The sequence below is a fragment of the Poecile atricapillus genome, chromosome 1 (assembly GCF_030490865.1).
Source record: "Poecile atricapillus isolate bPoeAtr1 chromosome 1, bPoeAtr1.hap1, whole genome shotgun sequence".
Classification (NCBI taxonomy): Eukaryota; Metazoa; Chordata; class Aves; order Passeriformes; family Paridae; genus Poecile; species Poecile atricapillus.
Genome location: NC_081249.1, coordinates 144,612,417 through 144,639,571, shown reverse-complemented (window position 1 = coordinate 144,639,571; position 27,155 = coordinate 144,612,417). Strand labels below are relative to the sequence as shown.

The 27,155-nt window shown below is 39.8% G+C and overlaps 1 protein-coding gene across 1 annotated transcript; it reads left to right on the top strand.

Moving 5' to 3' along the window:
- Positions 1-488: 488 nt before the first annotated feature.
- EHD4 (EH domain containing 4) lies at positions 489-26,736 on the top strand. The gene is made up of 6 exons (XM_058834468.1): positions 489-883; positions 8,433-8,609; positions 13,198-13,295; positions 16,525-16,937; positions 19,757-19,921; positions 22,365-26,736. The coding sequence occupies exons 1-6, from the start codon at positions 648-650 to the stop codon at positions 22,899-22,901; spliced, it is 1,626 nt and encodes a 541-aa protein (XP_058690451.1). The 5' UTR covers positions 489-647; the 3' UTR covers positions 22,902-26,736.
- Positions 26,737-27,155: the final 419 nt, after the last annotated feature.

Sequence of the window (27,155 nt, the reverse complement as noted above, 5' to 3'; positions counted from 1 at the left end):
AATCAATGGGCAAGGTGATCCTCCTACGAGGCTTAACACAATGCAGGAGCTAAGGTTAGAACTAAAGGCCGTATCTTCTACACGCGTCTCACGGAAAGATTGCCATGGTATACTAAGATTTTTCACTGTGTTTGAAACAGTTGCCTGATGCCGTAGCTAAACACCACGGCGCTTAGTCACACATTTCTTGTGCACCCAAAGACGGCAATCGTCATCCGAAAAACACGAAAAGCATTTGGGCGATTCTGCGTTCAGATCGGAGCTGTCAAAATGTTTCCGGATTTCATCGCAAGGGGCTGAGATCTTAGCGCGGAGGAGCAGCAGGCACAATTAACCTCCAGAGGCGGACTTGTGGCCAAAAATATAGATATAAAAATGACAATAATAAAAAAAAATCCTCGGATTCGGAAAAAAAAAAAAATCCAGACCGACTTCCCCTCCAGAAAACCCCAAAGGCAGCCGGCTCCAAGGGCGTGTGCTGCAGGGAGACGGGGGCCCCGCCCGGCTGAGAGGAGCGCTGCTGGCACCGCCTCTCGCGGGGCCGGGCCGGGCCGGGCCCGCGGCGCTGGCAGTGGCAGTGGCTGTGGCAGTGGCAGTGGCTGTGGCAGTGGCAGTGGCTGTGGCTGTGGCAGTGGGACGGCGGCGGGATGTTCAGCTGGCTGGGGAAGCAGGGCGGCGGGCGGGAGCGCGGCGGCGGCACCGATGTGGTGCAGACGGTGACCGGCGGGCTGCGGGACCTGTACCTCCGCAAGCTGCTGCCGCTGGAGGAGCACTACCGCTTCCATGAGTTCCACTCGCCCGCCCTGGAGGAGGCCGACTTCGAGAACAAGCCCATGGTGCTGCTGGTGGGGCAGTACAGCACCGGCAAGACCACCTTCATCCGGTAGGTGACCCCCGGCGTGCGGGCCCCGCCCGGGGAGCTCGGCGATCCCGCTGCCCTCCCGGCCGGGGCGGTGCTGCCTGCGGGAAATCCCTCCCGGGCTGCGGCCGAGGCCGGGCAGCGCCCTGCCGGTGACAGGGCTGGAGCCTGCCCGCTCTCCTGCCGAGAGCCTCCGTGCCCTGCCGAGGATGGTGCCGCTCCCGAGCCTGTTACAGGCTCTGTAGCTCGCCGCTTTCTTCCTGTTCAAGAATATTATCTCTGTTTCATGTTCTGCTGAGAAAGTGTAACCCCGCTGTCTACTTCCTCTTAGTTCTTTTATTCTCTAAGTTCTTTCAGGGGAAAACCAGGGGCTTCGTGCTGAAGCGGTATGACTGCGCTGGCCGTGAGGGATCACTTAACCTTATCTCCTCCCCTTTCTTTCCCAAAAGTAGCTTAATGCACGGATCGGATGTGATCATGGAAGAGTAACGTGGCTAGAGTTTTAGGCAAAAAACACGTGGTATCTGGAAATCTTCCCTTCCATGTGCCTTTTTTTTGATCAATTGCATTGAAGAGGCAGTATCACTACCAAGGCAGCTTAGCAGTGCTGTTCCTGTTGTAGTATTTTCTGTCTTTCCTGTATTCCTTATTTCTAAGTTTCTTAGTAACTAATTTTAAGGAAGCTGAAGCACAATACTATGAATCTGTAAATATTTTGCATATGTTTGAGTTTCTCTCTCACATGCCCCTTAAAAAGCAGTCTAAGGTTTTGCCCAACTCTGCAGAAGACACTGAGGGGTCGCTTGGTTCACGTTTTGACCTGCTTATATCTGAAGTTCATTATACTTCTTCTGTAAAATTTACAAATGCTTATCTTTCAGTTCCAAAGATTACAGGCAACCTTTCCAGAACACTCTTTACTTCTTGCAGTGCAAAATACCTACCTCCCCTCTCCACTGAAGATCGATGTTTACCTTTAATCACCTGAGAGCTTTTCAGATGTTTACAGAACTAATCATGTGTCTTTTCAGGTTTCACAGCTAGCTAATTGAAAGCTTGAAGTTGAACACGGTTTCTTTACTGATTATTGCTGAATTTCCCAAAGACATAAAAAGAGGTGTTTCTCAGAGGAATATTTTTAAAATAAAAATAAGGCTGTAATTCAAAGAAAAGAAACTTAATTTCAAGATCTCCACAGACAGTCACAAGGTGGTGTGGGAAGGAGGGGTTGTTGGTTTCAATTTTTCCAACATTTCTCTAGGCACTCTCATTCATTTTCTTCTTTAAAATTATAGTTGCCTTGTTAGTCTGTATATATTTCCAGATAAGTGTTTTTACTTGGCTTATGGACGAGGGAGAACGCAGGTAATACAGGGGGAGGCAGAATGGTCACAAATATGTGCATACTAGAACTTACTCTGCCTGTCAGCAGAACAGTTGTTCTGTTATTTGCAATTCATAGAAAACTCTGTGTCTCCCCTCTTGAGACAGTTTGCCTTAGTTGAAACACAGGTTCTTGATTTATGGACATTCAGCTTTCCTGTCCTTTCTAGCTGCCCATATTTGACTGAAGTACAAGTCAGTATTGTGCTTAGAAACATTAATATTCCTTGCAGTGCCTTAGGTGTACTTTTACTACTGTTACTCTGTGAGTAACTTGTTATCACTGTAATAAAACTGAGCAAAAGCATTGTCTGATTGTAACACACAGTCTGAATGAGAAAAGACCTATGCTTTATTACGGCTCTTGCCAGCTTTTTTTTTTCTTTTGCATTTGTAAGTGCCAGATGAAGATGCCCAGACAATTTTGACAGAGATGAAGTTTTCAAAGATGATTTCTTATGTGTTTATTAAAATACCTGACTTGATACAAGAGGTGGCTTCTACTATGATGTGCCCTTATTTTTACCTCTTACCCCTTTTTGCTGTGCCAATTTTAGGTAGCTTGCAGTTTAATCTTGTGCAAGGTATTGGAAAAGACAGGCATTGACTGTAGACTAGAAATCTGTAGCAGAATAATTTTTATTGCTTCTGAAGGATCTCACTGTGATCAATATTCATTACCTCAGTGTTATCTATAGCATAGATAATAATTGGCTGAATCAGCATTAAAAGTGCTCCATTGAATATGGGCAGCAACTTAGGCAATAGTGTCACAGTGACTGTTACTCAAAATCTAATTTAAGGGAGAAAAGAAGGGCAAAAAAAAGAGAAGTTCTTGTATGCTGTGTGCAAGACTTAGAAGAATACACAGGAAAATGTTACAGTGTCCAGGTCAGTCAGAAATAAATTTTCCATCTGGTAGGCTGAATTTCACATGGAAAAATGTCATACCCTCTCAAGATTGTTATAATCCTATATTTATTGTAGGTTTCCTTAGAATGAAGTAGCACTATAGGGGATGTATTCCTCCAAACCTTTTAATAAGCAAACGTTATTTAAAATCTTAAATAAATAATTAAAAACTGCTTAAGATAATTAAGACTGCTTTCTGTTCACATTTCTAGTCTTCATAGTCAGGAGGGCATATCGGGTCTACCTAAGTGTTTACTATTGGGTTTATGTGTGAACATAACAATTCTGTTTAGCTGTCAGATATTCATTTGGGATTTACTTTGATTGAGACGTTATCGTGAGAACTTCACATTTTCATACCTCTGACACATCCATATCCACCCAGTTCCTTCCACTAAGTCTTTATGGAAAACACCGATGTACCAGTGACTAAATGTCCCTGGGGATTAAGATATGCAAACAAACACTTCCAGGTTTCTAACAGCTCTTATGTTTTTTCACTCAGTGCTGTTTATCCGCTTTAGCACTTGGAACAATGCAGTGAAACCAGTCAGTTTTTCTGTCTAAGTTGTAGTGTGGTGATAGTTTTATTCACATATTTGACAATTCTGACAATTCAAACAAATACATCCAAATGTTAATGCCCATCCAACTGTGTTTAATGAAGTAGGAGTATGATGAAAGGCAGTTATTATCTGACATGTGAGCTGCTTGACCTTACAATTACAATTACAGCTTCTGTAATTGTCTCAATTTCTCATGCCTGTTTTAGGAAAAAGAGTGGGGAAAGGAGGGACAGGAGAGGAGAATTGTACTGTAAAAAAGAGATAGGAGGTAGTCAATGCAAACAGGCAGTTTCTTTCGTTCTGTTTTAAAAGTGTAGGAGACTGATTTTTTTTAAAGAAAACATGAGACAAAGCAGAAGTAAATTCCTCAGATTGCCAGGCTGTGCTTTTACTTTGCTTGCAGGTATTACTCAGAGGTTAAAAATTGTAAACTTCCTGCTATTTAACTCAGCCAGGACTGACTTTAGTGAAAGCACTCTTTTGTGTGCATAATGTCTGGAGTCTGCAAGTAGTGTGCAATCACTTGTGCAGCTGCATCTGTTTCTTCGGGGGTGAAGTGGGAGGAAGGTCCCTCTTAATTTCTTTGAGTGAAAGCTTTAGCTCCTTCACTAGCTCTGCATGAAAACTTTGAGTTATTTAGAGCGGAATTCTTACTCTAAAGCAAACATCTGCAAGTTTTGCTGTGTTAAAAAAAAATAAGAAACAGAATACTTGGTGCAGTATGTAGTATGGAGGTGGGCAGCCTATAAAGGAGCCATGAGTTTATCTCCCAGTGCATCACAGGGTATCCCTGTTCAGTGCTGCTCTGTCCAGCTCACTTGCTTTTGTGCATTAGTGTGGCCTAGCTAATGCATTTAGACTTCAGATGCTAATGAGTGTCTTCCACTGTGAGTAATCTTTTCTATCTCTGGAACTTTGTAAATTAGTTTTCCGTAGTCTGGCTATACATCTTGCAGAGGAACATAGATGAATGTTTATTGGCAAAGCTGAAGGGTTATAGCCCAGGTAAAAACAAAGAGAGAAGAATCAACAGGATGTCTGTTGTTTGATCTAGACTGTCTTTGGGGCATTGGCTATTTTTAAGCATTCTTCCTGTGAACCTTTTTGAATTCCTTCTCTGCTGAAAATTCCTGAGAAGAGCATGTAGTTGCAGATGCTGAAAATCCAGGTATTTTCCTGTGCTAATGTAGCATTTGGTACAGAAACATTGGCAGCTTTTCAATTTACAGAAGACTGCTCTTACCTTTTGTGTAAGTGAAATTGGTTTTCCTTGCTGAGAAGTGCGATAACAGTGTGTTGTGGCTTAGCCCAACTCACAACTCCAGCTTGCAACCAAGCACCACACAGCCACTCACGCCCTGTGCAGCCAGATGGAGGAGAGAATCAGAATGCTGAAAGTGAGAAAACTTGAGATAAAGGCAGTTTAGTAGCTACAGTAAAAGCATCATAGGCAAGGCAAAGCAAGGAATTCATTCACTACTTTCCATGGACAGGCAGGTATTCAGGTATTCCCAGGGAAGCAGTGCTCTCTCATACATAACAGTGACTTGGGAAGAGGAAATGCTATCATTCCAAGTGTCTCCTTCTTCCCCTAGCTTTATGTGCTAAGCATGAAGCCAAATGGTACAGGACATCCCTTGGGTCAGTTGGGATCAGCTGTCCCAGCTGTGTCCCCTCCTAACTCTGTTCATGGGTGGGGTGAGCAGAAAAGCCCGAGATTCTGTGTAAGTGCTGTTCAGTGGTAATGAGGACATCCCTGTATTGTCAACGCTTTTCAGCACAGATCCAAAACACAGCCACATAGTAGTTATTGTCCCAGCCAAACCCATCACACTTGAGCACAGCCAGTGCTCAAGAAGAGGTTTATTTTCGTCTGTACTAATTCTTGATGTGCAGTCGTGAGCCAATCTTAATGGAAAATACCTGTGCTGCAGAGTGATTCCTGTGTCTGTTAAACAGTTGTACCAGGCAGAGCATTGTGACTGTTGGGTGGGGCTTGGTATTTGGAAGGAGGTCTTGCCTTCCTGGATTCTTATCGCTATAAAAGCCTGTTTTTTAAAACTGCCTTTATGACATTAACTTGGGAGTATCATTCCATTTCAGTAGCACTTTATTCTGGCTTAGTCATTTCCATAAACAGCTAATCTGAATTGACTTCAGAGCAGCAAAAAGAGATGCTGGAAATCATGAAAGGTACTCCATAACTCTAAACATGCAGCAAATTCATGAGCAGGCCATGAAATTACTATTTTATGCATCTAAAAGACCATCACTGAATTTCCATAATCATGCCATAATTTGTGAGTTTACAACAGATGGCAATTATCCTGTTACTCAGGAGGTGTCTGCTCCTGCATTCAGATCCCACCATGTAGTTCTCCTTGACCTGGATGTGGAACTTCACTCCTGTGTATTTGATTCAATGTATGTATATTGAATATACATTATATTCAACAATACATAAACAATATATTCTTTACTGCTGCTCTTGGAGCACCTTGTATATGTTGTCTGTCACCTTGCGAGTTGCTGCCTCTGTCAGCAGAAGCCTGGGAATGGCAATTTTTATCAAGAGAAGAGTTTATTTCTAAGTCTCTTAGAAACCCTTACTCTTTTAAAAGGAGGACAATGAGGAGAAGCAACATTGGAAATAGAACATTTTATCATGGCAAGTTTAAAGCCTTATTTTAGAAGACAGAAATATAATTGATCTTTTAAAATCAAAGCTGTGGATAACTCCAGTCAGGAAAATCTTGGTGGCTCTTGTGAGTTTGCCGTGGTGTCCTGTTATAGAGAACTTTGGTCTGCAGTGATATTTTGTGGAGAGGTGGGAACACACTGGTATTTCGGATGTTCTGCTGTTTGCCACAATGCTTGAAAATCCTGGATTTCCATGAGGGGTTCATCTGGTGAGGAATTAAAGTTTTGTCTTCATTTCATTTAGATAATTTAATGATCTAATTTGAGGGATCTGCATGTTACAAACCTGTGTGGGCAGGGAAGTTTGGGTGTTGTTTCATTTGCTTTTGGAGAGTGGTGAGTTTTATTTCCCTGTTACAGTGCATTAGGTACAGCTTATTCTAGAGATAAAACAGATTGACGTTGGCATGTTCTGGCATGATTGTTCTTATGTTCCTCTTTCCTCACAAATTTTAGCATTGGCATTTTTTTAATTTATTTTTTTGGAAGCAGAAAGCTACAGGAAATCTCATGTAAATAACTGTTTCATGCTCCCTGATCATAGGTTGAACTAATGGGAGCCAGATTGCTAAGGCTAGTGGAAAACAGTCTTTGAAATTTGTAACATGTATTTCTTTCCTTAAATTCAGCTTCTGTGCACTGATCTGTAAAGTTTGTGAATGTTTGGGTACTTTATTTGAAGACAGAGATTGTTCAGCAAATATAGATGCTAGGTAAAATGTTTTTGCAGCAGCAGCAGTCAGCAAGTCCTCTCAAATCAGTATTGATTTAGGAAATTATAGCAGAATAGGCACAGTACTGTTGGATTAAGTCCAGAATAAACTTTTATTAAAAGAGTAGTTTTCATAAAAATGCACTAAAACATAACTAGTACTGTCATTGTTGGCAGGACCACTGCCTGTGCCTGAAGAAGAATCCTCATGTAAATCCAGTTTTGATTCTGTAAATAGCTGAATTTATTAAAATTGTGGGGTTTTTTTTTAAGAACTACAGGGTGACATTGAAAACACTTTGTTTTAGTCTTGAGCACCAAGATGGTGCTGTTGTGACTGAGGCCAATAACAATCATGCTTTAAAGTTAAGCAGTGTTGTCTGTGTCTCTGTGAAGGTTGGCAATTCTCATCGAACGTGTGCTAGAGAGAGGCTTGCTCAAAGGACTTGGAGCTGTTTTTACTTTGCTCTGGCAGGCCATGAAGGGATGCAGGCAGGCTTTTTATGTAAATAAATGCCCCGATTCCATTAAGTTTTAATACTTAAATACACAATTCATTTCAGACCTTGTTGTCTGGAAAGTCAAAGCCCTCTGAGTATGTGCCATGTCTTCTCTCAGTGGACTATGCAAAGGGAGGTGCAAGATGGTTTCTGGTGTTTTAGCAATATCTGACTCAATGCTTTTTGGAAGTACTTTATTGTTAGGCCTAGATTTCTGAAGATCTGTCTTAAGTAACAATGAATTTTTGATGTGCAAGTAAAAAAAAAAAATTCTTGCTCCCAAACATACAAAATTCTACTGTGTCAAAATGGTTCTCTTTGCCTCTGATAGGATAAGTTAAAGTCAGTGAGATCATACTGAGTTTATTAAAGGGTTAGATTTGTCAGCCAACTGAATCTGCTCACGTGCAGCTTCAAACCATTCCATTTTTGTACCAGCAACACTGGTATAGGCTTGGAATCACTCAGAAAAACAGCCATGTGTTGTAGCGTAACCTACAGCACTTGAATCTTTGGTAGAAGCATCCACTTAAATGGTTGAGGTGCTGCATTTGAGGGACTGCTTTCCACGTGGTCTTTGTAAAGGGGTTTACTTTATCCTTTTACCTAGATGTTGTGAAAAACTAATTCAGTTCTCTTCCTCCTTCCCCAGTTAACAGAAATAATGAAATGCAGGTAAATATAATCTTATTCTTAGAGAATAGGTATATCCTTGGGAAATTTCAAGCAAATGGTAGGGATTTGCTTTTGCCATGGATTCCTATTGTGTATAAGTACATTTATGTGTTCTCCACCTCCAGATACCTGCTTGAGCAAGACTTTCCAGGCATGCGGATTGGGCCAGAGCCTACCACCGATTCCTTTATTGCTGTAATGTATGGAGAAACAGAAGGAAATGTTCCTGGAAATGCCCTAGTTGTTGATCCTAAGAAGCCATTCCGGAAACTCGGCCGCTTTGGAAATGCTTTCCTGAACAGGTGAGACCATCTTGCTTTCTGTCTTCTGATGATTACATTTAAATTTTGGCATGTTCTGTTTTGAACAGCATGGAACAAATATTCAGATACAAGCAGGAGTGGCAGCAGTTCAGGTGGATTAAATAAAATAAGGCAGTACTAGGTAGGGTGGCATTATGATAGAGGTACTGAGTTACCTGAATAGAAAATAGTTGTTAAAACCAGTTCACAGAAAACTGTAGAAATTATCCACTGTGTGACTTGTTTGTGAGACATGATGCCAGGTGGAACTTGGGATAAGTTTATGCAAAAATTCTACTCATTAAAACTGATAAGTTAGTACTGTTATTAAAAACTATCATTCAAAAAAAAAAAAAAAAGGAAACAAATGTTTTCCCTTTGGTGCTGTCTTGTTCCTTTCCACTGATTTCACTGAATGTCTTTGTATAGTTTTTTGAAGTTGTAAATTGCTGGGATATGTAAAAAGACCTACAAGAATGGAGAAGATTCAAATGTGCCCCATGATAAAATAAAAATTCAAGCTGCTAAGTGTTTAATATCAACTACCTGGGTGTTCAGGTACTTCCCATAGACTGGGGAGATAGTGTTAGCTTCTGCTGTGTATTTGTAGAAAGGGAAGTGTTGCTCAGGGGCTGTGAGTATTTTGATAGTAAACTTAAGTAGCATGCTAAATATTTCCAGTTGAAAGTTAGTTACTAATGACTCCATTCTTATTGTCTGAGCAATCACCTTGTTTTCTTCCTGTATTTGATGGTAGCTTGACATGGAGGTCTCACTTTGCAAGCCAATTAATCTAAATTGGTTCTTTTTAACAATAAACTTTCCTGTTTGGCTGATAAATACTGGCATGCGTGTTAGAAGTTCATAATGTACAGTTTTATCTCTTGCTGTGCTTATTCAAAGAAGAAAGTTTATAGCTGCTTACAGTTGGCTTGGTTATCATTTTGCAGAGATAAGAATATGCACTGTGGGAAGCTGTAGTCAGGTCCCGTTTTAAATAACAATTTTGAGATGATTGGCTACATTCTGTCTTCCAGATCACTGTTCTGTTTTTCCCTTTCCTCACCATGGTGCTCTCTCTACAAAAAATTAATATACTTACAAATTATATAAATTGTATTTTGCATAATAATAAAATATTTGCACAGAACATTTATTAATGATATGTGTTTGTTTGGATAAGTGGCAATGTAATTTTTTGCCTAAATCATCTAACTGGTTGTGTCAGGTTCCAACTGTTATGCAAGCAGGATTATTTGCTAGCTAGAAAGATGTACTTTCAAAGCAACTGACTAAATTTTATTCCATTTCTTTTGGTCACTGTGATATTGTTGTATTGAGGTGCTGTTAGCACCCTTATCTTCCCCAACAGTCACTTTTCTCGTTAGTTATTCAGCAGAAATCTAGGTGCTTATCTTTCCCTAGCATTTTTCAAAGCTTACCCACTCCTTTCTCTTTCTGACTTCACTTTGATAAAATTGTCTTAGGCTTCAGTATCATTAGTTTCCTATGAGGTTACCTGTAGTCATAGTACATATTTTACTTTGCCTTCTCTCATTTTCCATGCTGACAGTTCTTTTTATCTGATACTGCATTTTTCACTCCTGCCTTAAAAGACCTCTGTCTACTTCCTCCCATCCCATCCCATCCCATCCCATCCCATCCCATCCCATCCCATCCCATCCCATCCCATCCCATCCCATCCCATCCCATCCCATCCCATCCCATCCCATCCCATCCCATCCCATCCCATCCCATCCCATCCCATCCCATCCCATCCCATCCCCCTCCCCATTTTATTTTTTAAATGCTTTCCCAATCCTAGTGTTTTGTTTTATGGCGGAACTTAAGGCTGTGAACACTTAGACTGTGAAGCTGAGTGCCCTTTTCATCCAAGTGTAACAATCAAAATGACAGGAAACAGGGACTGAGGTAATGGAAAAAATGAAACAAACAAGAACATGGTATCACAATCAAGGCTTGTACTTAGTAATTAGCTGCAGTAATTTATTGATGTTACCTTGCTTTTGTCTTTTTCCATGACCCCTTCTAATTTCCCCCTGTATCTCACTGCTTGTGGGAGGTGTTCTTCTATTAATCTCTTACTTACCCTTATACTTTTACAAAAAGTTGGGGAGGAAATGGAAGGAGGACAGGACCTAGTGTGCCCTTGGATGCTGGTGAGGGAAGAATACTGCATTATACCGGAAAAGCATGTAAATAAATGAGTGCTGCTGAGAAGAAATGTATAGTCTCATTCAGACAACTGTTTTTGCAGCCCTTTTTTAAATCTGTCATTCAGGTGGATAGTAGGTAGTTTTGCTTTTTATGATGTAGCACTTACATGACCTGCATGAAGTGATATGTTAAGAAATAAGTCTCAGTGTTGAAAAGAGATATTCAAATACCACTGTCATTACTGTTTTAAGTTGTCTAAAGTATTAGTTTGAGGCAAGATTTTTAACCCATCTTTCCTCTTAATCTTATGGACATATTGTAGAAACTAACAAGCAGTTAATTCTGAGTTCATGCTCCTATTTCCTATGTGTTTACCATATACTTTCCTCCTCCCATTGCCACTAATAACTGCTGCAAAGATGGCAGTGTCTGCATTTCTGAGGCCTGTAATTCTCCATTTTCTCACATAGTCTTTCCCAGTTTGGATGGTGCCTGACTCAAGACACTGCTGTATTGTTCAGCTGGCATAACAGTGCCTTTCTTCCCATGAGATAGGTCTAGAAACATCTTGCTGATACTGAACAAGCACTGGGCTTTCTAAGATTGGATGAGAGTGATAAGAAAAGATATACAAGAAAATTCAGTCTTCACACTTCCAAATTTATGAAAGCTGCTTCATGCTGTACATACTAGTGATGTATGTATTTTTGTAATGGCTCACATGATTAATTGTATTTTCTTTGTCACTTGTGCACATCCATTATGTTTCCACATAATGTGTTTGCTTTCACACAGCACTACCTTTAGGTTTTGGAAAGTTCAAATAATGTCATTTTCTCAGATAGTACCTCACTGCTCTTTCAAAAATATTTCTTAAACTAGTAGAAAACTTTCAAGAGGAAGAGTTTTCTTCAGATACGAGGTATTTTCTATACCTGGTATAGAAAATATATTTTATATATATATATATATATATATATATAATATATATGTAATATAGAAAATATTTTCTATACCCACTGAAACAAACAGTACATTTTACGTGATGTTTCTATACCCTCAGTTTCTAGCAGGCTCAGATGGCTGCTGTTTCCTTATGCCCCTTCAGGTTTCAGGGAGAGGTGCAGGTGGTGCTGCCATTTCTGTTCCATCTAGGAAGGCACACTGTGTGCTTTTGTTAAAGGCTCTTTGCTACAGGGTGTCTTGCAGATGCAAGGTGAAGGGAGATGTTAGGACTTCTTTTCTTCCCAATTTCCTTTGAATAATTTGTATTGTATGAAATACCATCTAGACTTTGATATAGTTTACATTTTGTGATATATGACTGGCTGAACTCTTCCTGACTCAGATCATCCAAGGCCTTAAAGGTCTCATTTGATCTTGGCACAGCTATGGTTTCCTGTCTGTAATACCCTGGTTTTTGAGGCAGTGTGAAGCCCTGGGTTGAGGCAGGGCAGCCCCATCTTGGAGCCTGAGGCTGCAGCTTAACCCTGTGTGGGGCAGCCTCGCAGGAGGAGGGTGGGTTACTTAGTATCTTCAGCTGCTCCCTGATAAGAAGATTAAACTCTTATGCAAATCTCTTTAAGGCAGGTTATGATGAAGGGCAGTGAAGTTCTTCAGTCATTAACTATCCCAGAAGCATGACTGTAGCTTGCATGTAACACATCAAGTGTTCTGCACGGCTCTCAGAGTCCTCGTGAATTATTTATTTTTCCCTAATACCACTATTGAATTTGCCTCCTGTTGCAGAGGCAGGAGGTTATTGTTTAGAGCATACTGTGTGTAACTTGAACTCTTGCTTCTGGCAGTGTGATAGTTTTTTGGCTGGGTTTGTGGGAGAAACACTGGTGTTTTTCACTGGTGCCCCAGCTGAGGAGAGTGGTGGGTTGGGGAGTAGGGATCCCTCAAACACCGCTAAATCAGGTGAGAGGGAGATGTGGCAGGGACTGGGACATAAACATATTGTCAGTATGGCTTTCTGCTTGCTCCCTCTTTCAGTCATTCAGTTTGGACATTAGCTGGAGTATGTGAAGAATTTTCTCTTGTGTGTACTAATTTTGGTCCTAGCAAAATGGTGGTTTGATGAAGTCTTTTTAATGTTGCATTTAAAGCCCAAGCTGTCAGCTCTTGCAAAATTTGAAGTCTTATCAGCACTTATCTATATATGTATCACTATCAGTCAGTACAGTTTTACAAGGTTTCCATGTGTTTTCTTTTTTGAGAAGCTCCCTCCATAATTTTTCTTTAACTTGTATGATTGCAAAACACAGAGGGTTGCCAGGATTTAGAAACTTTTTTGCATCTCACTTGAGTCTTTCTAAAATCAGATATATAATGTGGAGCTCTCAAGGGACAATCTGCATATGAGCTAGAGCTATTGTTAATGGGCTTTTTCCCTCCTTTCCTGCAGGTTCATGTGTTCTCAGCTACCAAACGAGGTCCTGAAGAGCATCAGTATCATTGACAGCCCTGGCATCCTCTCTGGAGAGAAGCAGCGCATCAGCAGAGGTGAGTTGCAGAGCTTTATTTATATTTATACCAAGCTCACTAAATTTTTTCTGCTCTACTGGACAAATCAGCATCCTAATCTTTGGGGAGCCTGTTTTAGTGGTACTGTATGGTGGTCTGTCCCATACTTTCATACTGCGAGCCCTGTACAACCTATATTGTAAGGCTGGATGTCACTTTGGAATTTTTTCTCTTGGAAGCTGGTGGGGGTTGGTATTTCTGTCATCCGGCAGCTAGGGCTACAAATGGCTACAGTTGCATGGTCTGTTGACTAATTAGTGCTTTGTCACTCCTGAGAAAAAGCCGTATTTTCATCATTTTAATTGCTTTCCATGAAGTAATAATGACTCATATATACTACTGAAGTTCATGAATGAAGAAATGTTTCATAATAGCTGTAGGTGGGTCATGTCTGAAAAATTCAGGGGTGGGGCTATAAATAAGGTGGGTTTATTGTGGGCACAGTTGCTGGAGTTGCTTCTTCAGGTTGCTCAATCATGCCATAAAATAATACAGTCAAAAGAGGAAGTAAAATGGTAGGAGGAGAAAGAGCAAATGAGAATATTTTTAATACGAAAATTCTGCAGAGAACTGAGCACTGTTTATCAAGCTGTTTTAAACATTAGCCTGTCTTGAGAAATTATTTAAACAGAACAGTATAATGTAAACAACTTTCTTCCTTGCATTCCTCAGATGCATTTAAGTGCATGTCACTTTTCTGTGGAGTTGTAAATGGTAGTGATGCAGGGTGTGGCTTATGCTGCCCTCTGTTTTCAGACTTTTGCTTAAGAAATGGAAACTCGTATTTCATGTCTCTGTCAGAGGAAATAAACAATTCTTTAACATATCACACCTGGGATTTTTTTGAGGAAAGTCAATTTTTTTGAGGAAATCCTGATACAAGCACAAAATATATGATGGCTATGCAACAATAGTCTTGTCTTTATAATAAACTGACAGAATAAGGGACTCATTTCTTAGGACTATAATCTTAATTATGCGTACCTAGTAAACTGGTCTACCAGATGCTTCTGGATTCTTTGTTCAGTGATGTTTTTGTCCTCTTTATTACTCATAGTTGTGTGGTTGTACCAAATATGAGGTTTTGGGAGTTGGCTTTAGAGCACTGTTCTCTTAGTGTCCCAGGCTTTGAGGGCAGGTTAAATAAAGGTTTCATATGCTTAGACATCAGCATACAAGAAATCATCTACAAGCACCCAGGCATTTATTACATGCTCATATTCCACACTATCATGATTAGAAATTACAACACTCAGCCTTGGCTGAAACACTGCACTGTCAGATACATTTCCTGTAAATGGCTTTTGGGCTGCTTATGCAGTTTGCATATAGGTGGTTTTGTGGAGCACAAACTTGACTTCTCCTGTGATGCTGCACACAGCAAGCTTTGTCTGACCTACTTCCTGAACGAGTCAGTCTGACTTAAACATATTTATGCTGTAAGTCTAATTTAGCACGTTTTGAAGTTTGAGTTGCTTTGATGATGTTCTAAATTATTGTGTGCAAGTAAGTAGGATTGTATAAGATGCTTTCTTGTTTCTGAATGTGTCTCAGTCAGAGAGGGTTCTGCTTTCTAGAACTTTAGCTTGTGTCTAACATTTGTAAGCTGCAGCTTTTCGTATTAAAAATGTTTGATGGAAGAATAACATTACAGGGCCTCAGAGTAAGACCTTGTCTCTTTGCTGTTGGTGTTTTTTCCCCATCTTGCTAGCTACTGCTTAACTATTTACCTATGAGTGAATTGACAGGTATGACTAGGAGCAAGTTGTAGCCTTCTGAAACCAAGAGAGGACTCAAATATTAGCTTTCATTTTAGCATGCATGAAAACAGTAAAGGGACTATGTAAAATTAGAGGCCATGCACTATTTCCCAGCGTGGTCTATTTTTAACTCTGGAAAGCATTCAGGCCACAGATGAGGGAGCTGATTTCTTGAAGGGTCAAAAATACACACAGAGGGCAACGTTCAAAGATGTCTCAAGACACACCTTTCTCGCTCCTGTTGTCAGCAGGAGGATGTGCCAGAAGCTTCCTGCCTGTCAGTTCAGGGGCAGTGTAAGTGTTTGGAGGAGAATGTGCAGGTGTGTGCCAGCATTGTCCCCTGGTCACACAATGCCCAGCCCTGTCCTGCTTCTGTGGCATCTCTGGTGATGTTCACACCCTTGCAGACAGAAATATCTGTGTGGTCTGCAAGATTTGGAAGGAAAAACAAGTGGCAGGATGTAGGGAGGAACCCCTTTTAGGAAGGGAGAGGGTGTTTCATTCATGATTGAGTGGTATGAAGGCAAGTGTTTCAAAAAGTATGGGTAAAGAATTCAGGGGAAAATGGGCATTGTTTTTTTTTTAAAAAAGCAAAAAGCTCCCAGTACAATCTTTGCTGTTCCTTACTCATACTAGATGAGTCACATCCATGTCAAACCCAAATCTGCATCACCAGTGGTGACTCTATGGATTAGATGTGTCACTTCTGAGTAAGGAGTTCCTGAATAGTTTGTTGTGTGGATTAGGTACCAGCTGAACCCGTAAAAGCAATTAGACAGCTGCTATGAATAGGCTTTCCTTTAGAACGTGATAAAGCTTGTTTCAGGTGATCAGAAAGGTCACTGCTCATGTTCTGTAACCTGCCATGTCCTCAAAGCCATCAGCAATGCAGTCATGTTACTTGTAAATTGTACTTTGTTAGTCTGCTGTGGCAAAAATAACAGAAAATGTTGCAAGGTACAGAGAGCTGAGTTTGAAAATTATTTTAAGATCCAAGTACTCCTGGTTGCTGACTTGCACTGGAATTCTTGCAATTGCAAAAATGGGTGCGCGTGCACCATTTTCCTTGATAATTCAGATAAGCAGTGCTACCAAGGTGACCAATATTGGCAGTGATGAGGAGAGATTGTGATCAGAGCCCCACAGTCCTGTTCAGTTTGTGTGCTGAGCTGGAACCAGACTCCTGGAAAGAGGCAAATGTGGGTGTGAGACAGAAAAAAGGTCAGTGATAAAAAAAAAAAAGGCGGTAATAGTGAGACTGCTCCAAGGAAATTCAGGGTACAGTTGTCCTGACCTCCCTGTCCACTGATACTGTCCTCTTGAGTAATAAATCTCCTTTTTGCCCCCAGGTTGAGGCTGTTATCTTCTTGTTCTCTATCCCCAGCCCTGTGTTCTCCAAGACTCACTTTTCTGAATGGTAAGACTGTAACAGTGTGTTCTTCTTTCAGGTTATGACTTCTGCCAAGTTCTCCAGTGGTTTGCTGAGAGGGTTGACCGAATCATCCTCCTTTTTGATGCCCATAAGCTGGATATATCTGATGAGTTTTCAGAGGCCATTAAGGCGTTCCGGGGCCAGGATGACAAGATTCGAGTGGTGCTTAATAAGGCTGACCAAGTGGACACACAGCAGCTGATGAGGGTCTATGGTGCTCTGATGTGGTCCCTGGGAAAGGTGATCGACACGCCAGAGGTCCTGCGGGTTTACATCGGCTCCTTCTGGGCCCATCCTCTCCGAAACACAGACAATCGAAGACTCTTTGAAGCCGAGGCACAGGATCTTTTCAGAGATATCCAGAGTCTCCCGCAGAAGGCTGCAGTGAGGAAACTCAATGATCTCATTAAGAGGGCAAGACTTGCAAAGGTAAGAAAAGAGAACAAAATTGAATGAGCAGTCTCTGCTGCTCTCAGCATATCCGTTCTTAACCTTCCCAATTTTTCTCTTGCTATAAACTTATTTTTAGCACAGTTTTAAATCTTGGATTGAATTGTCAGTTTTTCAAGGAAAAGGTAGTCACTTGGGGAGAAAGCTATTGGGAGCAGACAGGAACTCTTATTTCCCATGCAGTTATCAATGCATTTTCCTTGAAACACATTTTAATGTGAACTTCTAATCAAAAATAAGAGGACTTGCAATTCCATTGGTATATGAATACTTGTTTGGGGGTGTGTACCACATCCTGTGTTGGCTTATTTAACTTCCTGAGTATGAAGACAGACATTTGGGGTTTTTTTTGGTGGGGTTATTTTTTGGGGCTGCAGGGGGGCTGTTTGTTTGGAGATTTTTTTGTGGCCTGAACTTTATGGCACCCCAAAAATTCCATTTAAAATCACAATGATATTATGTTAAAAGTTGCTCTGATCCCAGAGCAACCTCAGATCCAGTCTGTTTTGTAAATGTTGGCAGCATTTTGTTTTCATTTGTTACAATAATTTTGGCATTGAAGGAGTGTCAGTTGAGTAATTTTTAGATATTCCTATGAAATGTAAAATAAAAATGGATTAAGGTAAATACAGAGCACAGTGCTCTTAGGGATATGTTAGACAGTCACGGAAGGGGAATAAACTGTTTATCTGCAGGAAAGCAGCAATGTAATCCAGTGTCATTTTTCTGCCTTCCAAACTGCTCTCGAAATACTGAAAGTCAAAAATTGCTTTTTACAGCATTGAGTTTGGGGTTTATTTTACCCTATTGCTGTGCTACCCTCTTCTTAATGTTTTCTAAAGCTTTTACGGTAACTAGAAACAAAAGCAAACTTTTAACACGCTGCCAAATTTGGGCATTAGGCCTTTCCCCCCCCCCCCAAGTCCTGTGACTCACTATCCCATTTTGAAGATGGGGACTGTTCTTATCTACAAGAAACACATGTGCTTACTGGCAGACCTTAGGCCACTTTAGAGTACACATGTGAAACTGTTAGTGCTTATGAATTATAAACATATTTTTCTAGGTTTAATAGAAATATTATTTTAAACATAAGATCCATAAAATTACTTACAATTATTTATAAATGCTCTAATAAATACCCTTACTAAATCCATTCAGTAGTTCTGGAGAAATACTCGTATCTATACTCTTGGAAAATTTCATGGGTTTATGCTTCTTTATGCTGGAGTTTTTTCTCCTCTAAAGAAATGTAAATTTATTTGCCATTAAAATGCATAACTCTTTTTGGATATAAGGAAGCATTGTTGTGTGAAAGTTGTGAACTTAAGATGTGCACATAAAAAGTGCCTACATCACTTTTCTTTTAAAAGCAAAGATTTATTTTCCATTTCCTCCTTAACAAGTAAGGAAATGAAAAGGCAAGCAATTGCCATGTGCAGATTGTGCAGGGTTTGTGTAGAATGCTATAATGCAGGTTCTGTCATGGTTTGGTAGGTATTAAGTATTATACTTACACAACACCGAAGCAATCATTTGTTTTACTGATGCTTTTTTATGGTAGTTTGTCTTCCCTCAGTTTTCAAAGTTTCACCTGTTTATTGCACAACAGTCTGATAGACATTCCCAATTTTTAACTCTTTTTTTTTTTTTTTTTTTTTTTTTTGTGTGTGTGTATGTGAAAATTGTAAGTAACTTCTGTTTTGTGGACAGCTACATTATTTTTAAGTGAACAAGGACCTGAGATCTGTAAAGATGTGCTGTTGTGGGAAGACATTTGTTTGCCATGGTCCTGGCCAGGTCAGAGCTTAGAAGACCAGTTTGATAACATCAAGTTGTGGTAGCCACGCATTACTTCTAAAAGAAGACTCTGCCCTGGTGCCTTCCCTCTTGTGTGCCAAATGAGCATCAATGTCCACACAATGAGCTGGATAGGTGAACTCACCTCAGTTAGGAAGTACAACCACTGTTTCTGTTCTGGAACTGATCACTTGCTCTGTGGCCAAACAGATCCTTTTGGTGGGGAAAGATGGTGGGAGAGTAGCAAGGGGGAGGAGATGAATGGTTCAAAATAAAGGCATAAGGAAGGTGGGAAGGATAGGAAATTTGATGGCAATGCAAAAGTCAATGTGTTTAAAGGCATCCTAAATTAATGTCTTTCCTTATAAGCTGGAAAAGCTCTACTTCTCTCCCTATGGCTTCACAAGGCAGTCCCATGGCACACTGCTGCTATTGGAACTGGCTCCTCTGTCATCTGCATAGGGGGCTGCATAAATATAGACTATAGGTACTCTCTTTTCTGTGAGTAAATAGGTAGGAATGCAATATCACTTCAAATAGACACTCTGGCACTTAGCATACTTGGGTTACTGGAGGAGTTATCCCATTGATTCCCACAGTGGCAGATGAGTTACAAATCACAGAGGTTGAGCAGTACGGCTGGAGCTCTGTGTATAGTGTCAGGACATGGGTTTTGGGGTCTTGCTTTTTCTCTTGCTGCTGGTACTCACAGAATGCTGTACCAGGCTTCTCCTTAAAACAGCAAGTGTGCATCTGTGTTTCTTTGAAATGTGTTTCCTTTCTCTCTGCCCCTCAAAGGAATGCTGAAAGCAGCAAAAGCTAATAATAACTAACTGATAGCTAACTGTTCATGTAAACACGAAGTTCCAGAAACAGTAGTTGATAATATCTTTCCTCAGGGAAACATATTTCTGTTTTCTTTTTATGACCTAGGTGAGGAACACTACTGTTAAGTGTCGGTAAACAGTAGTTCTGATTTCAGTTTTGCTTCTTTTTAGGTTCATGCTTATATCATCAGCTATCTGAAAAAAGAGATGCCCTCTGTATTTGGGAAGGAGAACAAGAAGAAGGAACTAATCAACAAGTTGCCAGAGATCTACATCCAGCTGCAAAGGGAATACCATATCTCAGCAGGGGACTTCCCTGAAGTCAAGAAAATGCAGGTAAAATGCTAGATTACCATTCCGCTGAAATAACTCTTAACTTTGTAACAGGATTGCCAGATTGGAAAAGGTAGAACAGAGCACCTCAGCATTACAGTTTAGAGTCTTTGGCAGTAGAGCAGTTGAGGTGACAGTCATTTGACTGATAAGACATTAGAGTGACTTGGAAGTGGTACAGACCAGAAGAGTGGTAACTTGCTTAGAGTGCATTCACTGATACAGGACTACATAAAGAATATGAAAATAAGGAATAAGGAATCTGACTTTCTGTCCTTTTAGTCAGTACTTGGTGTCTCCTGGCAGAAAGTACTAAATGCTTCGTGCAAATAAATTGGCAGTGAACACTCAGAGATTAAGGGAAGGGCTTCTTGTTTTGAATTCTAAATGTGGTTATATTTATCATTTTGGTAACAGTATCAAATATTTGTGTAGGTGAAGATATCCTTAGTCATAAATTCATTTTTACTCTACTTCGTTCCTGTTTTTCTGGTATTGTTCCCCAATGAATAATAAAGACAATGTGTTACTTTAAAAGTCCAGCTTAAAGCCTTTTGCTTCTGAAAATAGTATTTTGCTTTTTTCCTGTCTTGTTAAGATTGTATTCTGTGAAGGAGAGAGAAGTTCTTGGTTTATAACCACAACTAATTTTTAAATACATTTTGTCTCGTCCTCTTTTGGACTTCCTGCAGTCTTTCAACCAATTTTCTGTCACTTTCTGTTTATTTCTGGTCTCTGATTTGAGATAAGTTGTTTAGAAAATATCCTTAGGAAAAACAACTAATGCTGTGCTATCAGTGATTTCAAGCATCAGCTGGCAATTTTTGTATCTCAGATCATAGGCTTCTTAAATGGACTTTGAATTAGAGGATAATTGAGCTTGAAAGCTGAAGAACAGGAGATCAGGAGCCTGCAGTTTGCTCTGACTATGAACTAGGCATGAGTGTGATAGAGGACGTTTGCCAGACGTGTCATTCTGACAATATATGTGGTACTTGCACAGCTAATCATCAGGAGTGATGATTGCCTGATTATCTGTAGGAAGGCACAAGTTTCTTTCATAAGCTAAGATATTTAACCCAGGAATAAACTATTGGCATGAGATAGCAAATCACAGATGAAGCACAAGATGTATTTTAGCCAAGTTTTCATAGGCAGGATTGTTGGAAGGGTTTCATGAGTTAGGTTTTGAAAGGGGATTTTGTGGCAAAGGTTGACTCTTTCTTCCCTTGCTGCTTTTGTTTGTGATGGAGAATATAAGATCTGAATATTGAAACAAAATTTGAATGAAACTTTCAAACTTACCGTATCTGTCAGATAAGCCTCAGCAGCAGATGGCAGCAAGGAGAAATCAGTCACTTCTGTAATGAGGAGCAAAATTGTGTGAAAACGAAATTGTGCCAAAACCAATAGCAAGTTGACCTTTGCTTCCTGAGATTTATTGCACTACATAAATTTACTCTGATCAGGTGCTGTAAATGAGGTGATTGTGTATAAATGTCACCTGAACAGAGTTGTTGGTTGACTGTTTTTACTCAGTGCTCCAGGTTTCTTTGGTTCATGTCATGATCATTTTAATATGTAATGGAGCAGCTCCTTGAGGTGATAGATGGGATTTGTTAAAGCAATTTAACATCATTTTACAGAAGGTGGGAGGTGGTGGTGGTGATGTTTGGGTTTTTTTAACCTTTTCCACTGTAACTTTCTCTTCTTGGCAAGCATTTTGTATGTAGAAAAAATGTAATACTTGCCTAAAGCATTTTTAATTTTCCAACACTGTGGTGTAAAACATGCTTGGGCTTGTGTTGGAATAGTACATATTACCTAGGTGAACATCTCATTGGTGTTAGGGGGATGAAAACTCCACAGATTCTGCAGGGTCCATCTGGCTTAGTGATTTCTGGCAGCACTGCTATAAAACACTGCTGCTGTTAACTCAGTTTTTCTTTATTGGTAAAGGATACTTCTTCCTGACCTAACCACAACCAAGAAGTCTAATCTATAAAATCAGATCAGTCCTGCAAACATTTGATTTTATTTTTAACTTTAAGCACTTGCAGAAGTGCTAGCAGGGCTGAGGATTTACTTGCATGCTTTCTTTTATGTTTGGAAAATAATCATCAAATGGAAAGTTGCTGGGTAACATTCATCAACTGCTGTGGTTTTATCCACTGCACTTTGAAAATTGTATTGTAAATGTAATTTAATAGACAAACTCATACACTGTTGCAAAATTGTCTTAGTGTGTTTGATGAAATATATTTGTTGTACAGTACATATGTGTCACTTTTGTTTCTCCTTCAAGAGGAGTTTCAGCTATAGAAAAAGCTTCAAAAGATACTTTAATTTAATTAATGCTTGATTACTTTAATAATTTGAAGCCCATTCTGTAAACTTTTCAATGTATTGCAATAGTTTTTAACTACTGTCACTGTGTCATTCACAGGAGCAGTTGGAGAATTGTGACTTCACCAAATTTCATTCTTTGAAACCAAAGCTAATTGAAGCTGTGGATAACATGCTGGCCAACAAAATTGCCTCCCTGATGAACCTAATCAGACAGGAAGAGAGCAACATGCCCACAGAGATGGTACACGGTGGAGCATTTGATGGCACCATGGCAGGACCTTTTGGCCATGGATACGGGGAAGGTGCTAAGGAAGGAGCTGATGAAGAGGAGTGGGTTGTCGCCAAAGATAAACCTGCTTACGATGAGATTTTCTACACTCTGTCACCAATCAATGGCAAAATATCTGGGATTAGTGCAAAGAAGGAGATGGTGACTTCTAAACTACCCAACAGCGTCTTGGGCAAGATCTGGAAACTTGCAGACTGTGATGGTGATGGGATGTTGGATGATGAAGAGTTTGCATTAGCAAAACATCTCATCAAGATTAAACTGGATGGATATGAACTGCCTGGCACGTTACCTTCCCACCTGGTGCCACCATCTCACAGGAAACCTTTCCAGACAGCAGAATGAACAATACAAGGAGAAGAATGAGGATTTTGAAAATCCCACAGGAAAGGTGTGGAAAACACCAAAATTTGAAGTTAAGCTTAGATCCTTTAACCTCACAGCACATTTCATGCAAGCTACTGAAGTTATAAGCATGGCAGCAGGGAAACATTCGTGTCACTGTCCCTTCTGACCTTCACTCAGACGTGCTTATCACAAGTGCCTTATAATAGCTCTGTCATAAGGTGAAAATGATGTTGTACTCCTGTGTCCACATCTCACTGCCTTTACAACCATAAAACAGAAAATGTCATGTATAAAAGTTGCTGAACTTCACCAAACCTAAATACTGATCAACCTTAAGTGTCTCCAAACTATTCTAAATAGCACACTGAAGCTCAAAATGTTAAATTCACCTGCCTATGCAAGGAATATTTAGATGCTAGAAATGTACTTCAGCCATTGAGTGAATGTCAGCATCTCTATGTAGTCAACAAAAAGGCTGATATAAAAGGAATTTCTTTTTTTCCTTTTATTATTTAATTAGATTTAGAAAAAAACTAGAAGAGTGATGAGGAGAGTCTTGTACATGCTCAGAATATGGGCAAGCTTGTTTTAAAACTTCCAATTCTACCTAGAACTGCAAAATACTAAAATTACTTTTTTCATCTGTCATTGTGTCTTATCTGAAGAGCAGCTTCTTCAGTTTTACACAGCACTATGCATTCAGTGTTATCATTAGAAGAACTGAGATCTGCTTTGTTCCTTGGATTTATAATTTCCTTTGCGGTTTAAGTTTAGCTTCTCTGCAGACAATGAATTTCTGAATGGTTCAAAGTGACAGCAGAATGGTTTCTTAAGCAAAAAAAAAAAAAACAAACCATGTTTGCATTGAAATTAAGCTGCACTTTCTATTCAGAAAAAGTGTATTGCTCAAAGTCAACCTTTTCAAAGCACGTTAGATTGTCTCAGGATATTTTCCTTGGTATTTAATTTCTATTTACAGCTAATTATACAGTTATGTCTGTGTATTTTTTAATATATATTTAAGAGAAGTTTTTAATTGTTTTGCCAACATGTGGTTGACAACCACAAAAGAGAGATTCAATTCCCATGGCAGCAGATTTGAAGGATGAGGAGGCTAACAGGAACTGTTACATTGACTGTAATAAATGATAGACTCAGTCCCTCAAATATTACTCCTTTATTGAAAACAATCCATGAAAGGAATGGATGCTTAATAAACATTTATTTTCCAGCAACACACAATCAAAATTGAACATACTGTCTACTTACAACTGATGTTTTTCAGTACCTTAAAAGAAGGCAAGTCTTTGGCCCTGTGAACTTGTGTCTTCCAGGGAGGGCCAGTTCTTTCCTAAAATCAAATTTGGCAGTTAGTTCTGGTCTGTGTGTATGAGCAGGAATTGATTTGTATTCCATTTGTCATAGGAAAGACCCTACACATCAAAGGTACTGTAGTTTTGAGCACTTTTTTTGTTAAGTCTCAGTAAGTGGCAGCAGTAATGCCTTCTGAGACAGAGCAAGCCAAAAAGTGCTTTAACATCCTTGCAATAGGGGTGGGGAGGGAAATAGTTTGGATATCGTCTCCCAGTTAAGGTTTTAGTCACACTTCCGTGTTCAGTTTTGTGGGTTATCCAAGAAAAGCCTCAGCTTCTTTTTTCAAAGCATATATTTGTAGGTTGTCAGGTTTAATACTTCACATCTTTCTGGACCTCTCATCTTTCCACATCTGTTCTATTCTGAGGTGCAATTTCCATTAACTTTGTCAGGGCTCTTCCATGGGAAAACAATGATGCTATTTTAAGTAATGGCAGAACATCACCTTTACCTTGCCAGGTTTCTGGTCCTGTATCAAGGATGTCCTGACATAGTTAAATTGTTCTGAGGACTTAATTTTTTATTTTTTTTTTTTTTTAACTTCTTAGGTGGTTTTCCTGTCATTCAAGCATACCAACTTTATTTCTGTTAGACCTAAATTAGGAGCCAAATTAACCTTAGTGCATCTCTGTGCACTTCAGTAGAGCTGTGAAACTTGATGCTGCGCCTGTGTGACTGTACATCTGCAGAGTAACTGTTTTCTGTGTAATTCATTTTTGATTGAACAAAAAGTAGTCTATGGAGATTGCAGGTGTTAAGAAAAAGAAAAAGGCTGCAGAATTAGTACTGTGTGTTTGTTTGTGGGTAGTGTCTGCAGTCAATACCACTTTATACACTACTGACCAGCTTTGTACTAGAGACTAGCTTAATCAGGAAAGCCACCAGGAGAAAGAGTGCAAGCTCCTGTATTGTGACTACTGTAGTATAGGATCTAGGAAGGATCTGTAGTGAGAGGATCTAGGAAGCTGCTGATCTTCTGACTCTGCCTTACCTCGCTTTGCAGGAGCACAGGGCTGCAGGGGTGGACTCCTGCCAGAGTTCCCACCACATGTAGCTTCCAGGGGTGATGCTCCAGACACATTGGAGCCATGTGATCCCATGCCACTAGAAATATCCTCCTTCAGCGAGAAGAGCAGGATAGTTTCAGTGGCTTTATTTGATTTTTCTAGTTTTGTTGAGAGCACAGCCTTTTCCTCAGTCTCTGTGACAATATGCTAACTCGCTCTTAAGGCAGACAAATTGAAATACATCATGGTGATAAGTTAAAATATTTTGCCTAGATGGGGTTGTAGTATTTTGCTTTGTGTTCCTGTAGAATTTGAAGGATGAATGCATGAAGCATGTATAGAAGTAGAGGTGGATTTTCTCTGGCTGTCTGGAGAAATAGAAGTGTTTTGTGGTCAGATCCACAGCTACGTAAATGTATTTGTTTCTAGGTATGTGTTACAGTGAACTACCATCACTCTTAGATGATAGGAATAAAGTACATTTCATGTGAACTTTAAACAGAAATTACGTGCACAACTAAACTGATGGAGTAGGTTGCTGCTGTTCAGGGAGGGGATGAAGAAAGGATGAGGATGTTGGATTGATTGGACATTTTATCCCTAGGATTAAAATAACAATTTCTGTAAGATCATTCAAAGCTATCTGTAATTCATCCTGTGGAATCTGTGCCCACTGATGTAGTACTGCCTTAAACTAAAATAGAAACAGCTGCTTTTATCTTTTCTTCAACTATTCCACAACCCAGTTTTAATTTGTGACCCTAGTTCTAGTCCTTCAGAAATTAGGAGTTTTTGTTGTGGATTGCAACAGAAAATGTGGGGCTATAGTTCATAACCACAATACTGGACATTGAGAGACTTAAAAGCTGTGACAGCTTGAAATTGGAGAGTTTAAAAAGATTTTGAAGTCAGGGTGAGGTCCCAGTTGTTACTTGGGTGTGGTGTGGATTTGTGTGGAACATGGTCTCAAAGCAGCAGGTATGTGGTCCCTGGCTTTCAACATTGTTTATTGCCAGCACTTGAAATGCACCCTCTTTTTCTTTCTGTCACTTCCTTCCCTTCACAATGTGCACTCATTTTGGTAGCTCTTTAAATTGTTGGATCTCAAGCAGAGTTTGAGGTGTATGGTTTGATGGATATGTGTAACTTAGCACTGAGAAAATGATCATGAACTTAATTTTCCATTTCACATGCTCACCTTTTCTAATATTTTTGTTAAACACTGTTTTCACTTAAAAGGCACTCTGATTTTTGAGGAAAGGTTTGATCTGTTCAGTGTGCTTCAGTTTGTCCAGCTAGGCAAACAAAGTTTTAAGTTCATTATTGTTGCACTTTCATTACACAGTAAATTCTTTGCAGATACTGTAATATATTTTAATATGCTTTGTAATCATTTTTAGAAAGCAGTGTTTAAAATTGCTGATTTAATAAACTAATATTGAACTACCTGAGATTTTGGGTTGTGTGCTTCTTTCTGGAAGATAATCTTTCAGTACCTGGAATTTTATAATCCTGCTATTTAAGGGTCATAGGCAGAGGAGCTATTTGGCAAGCTGCTGATTTCCCTACCTCAGTTTATGTGTCCATAATAGGTTCTGGCTATTTCTTTGCTGTGCCCTTGAACTGGTGGCTGAAACTACTGTTTGTGCCAAGGCATGATTCCAGAATTAAATTTATCTGTAAAGAATTTAAAAAACTCCCACAAACCTCCAGCACCTTTCTGTATTTAGCATGTTATAGCAGAATGTAATTTTGAAGCTTCCTAATGTCTAAATGTGGAGGTTTTGTAAAGTCCAAGCGTGGAACATAAACGTAAAACTTCCTGTGGGTGGATTGAAGGTTTGAAACTTGATCTGAGAGACTGATCTCA

Bases quoted from the DNA above. Each gene is read 5' to 3' on its own strand.
- EHD4 (XM_058834468.1), top strand. From the start codon at position 648: ATGTTCAGCTGGCTGGGGAAGCAGGGCGGCGGGCGGGAGCGCGGCGGC. The intron at 8,610-13,197 runs GTGAGACCATCT...CCTTTCCTGCAG, and splicing joins GGAAATGCTTTCCTGAACAG to GTTCATGTGTTCTCAGCTAC. The intron at 16,938-19,756 runs GTAAGAAAAGAG...GCTTCTTTTTAG, and splicing joins AGAGGGCAAGACTTGCAAAG to GTTCATGCTTATATCATCAG.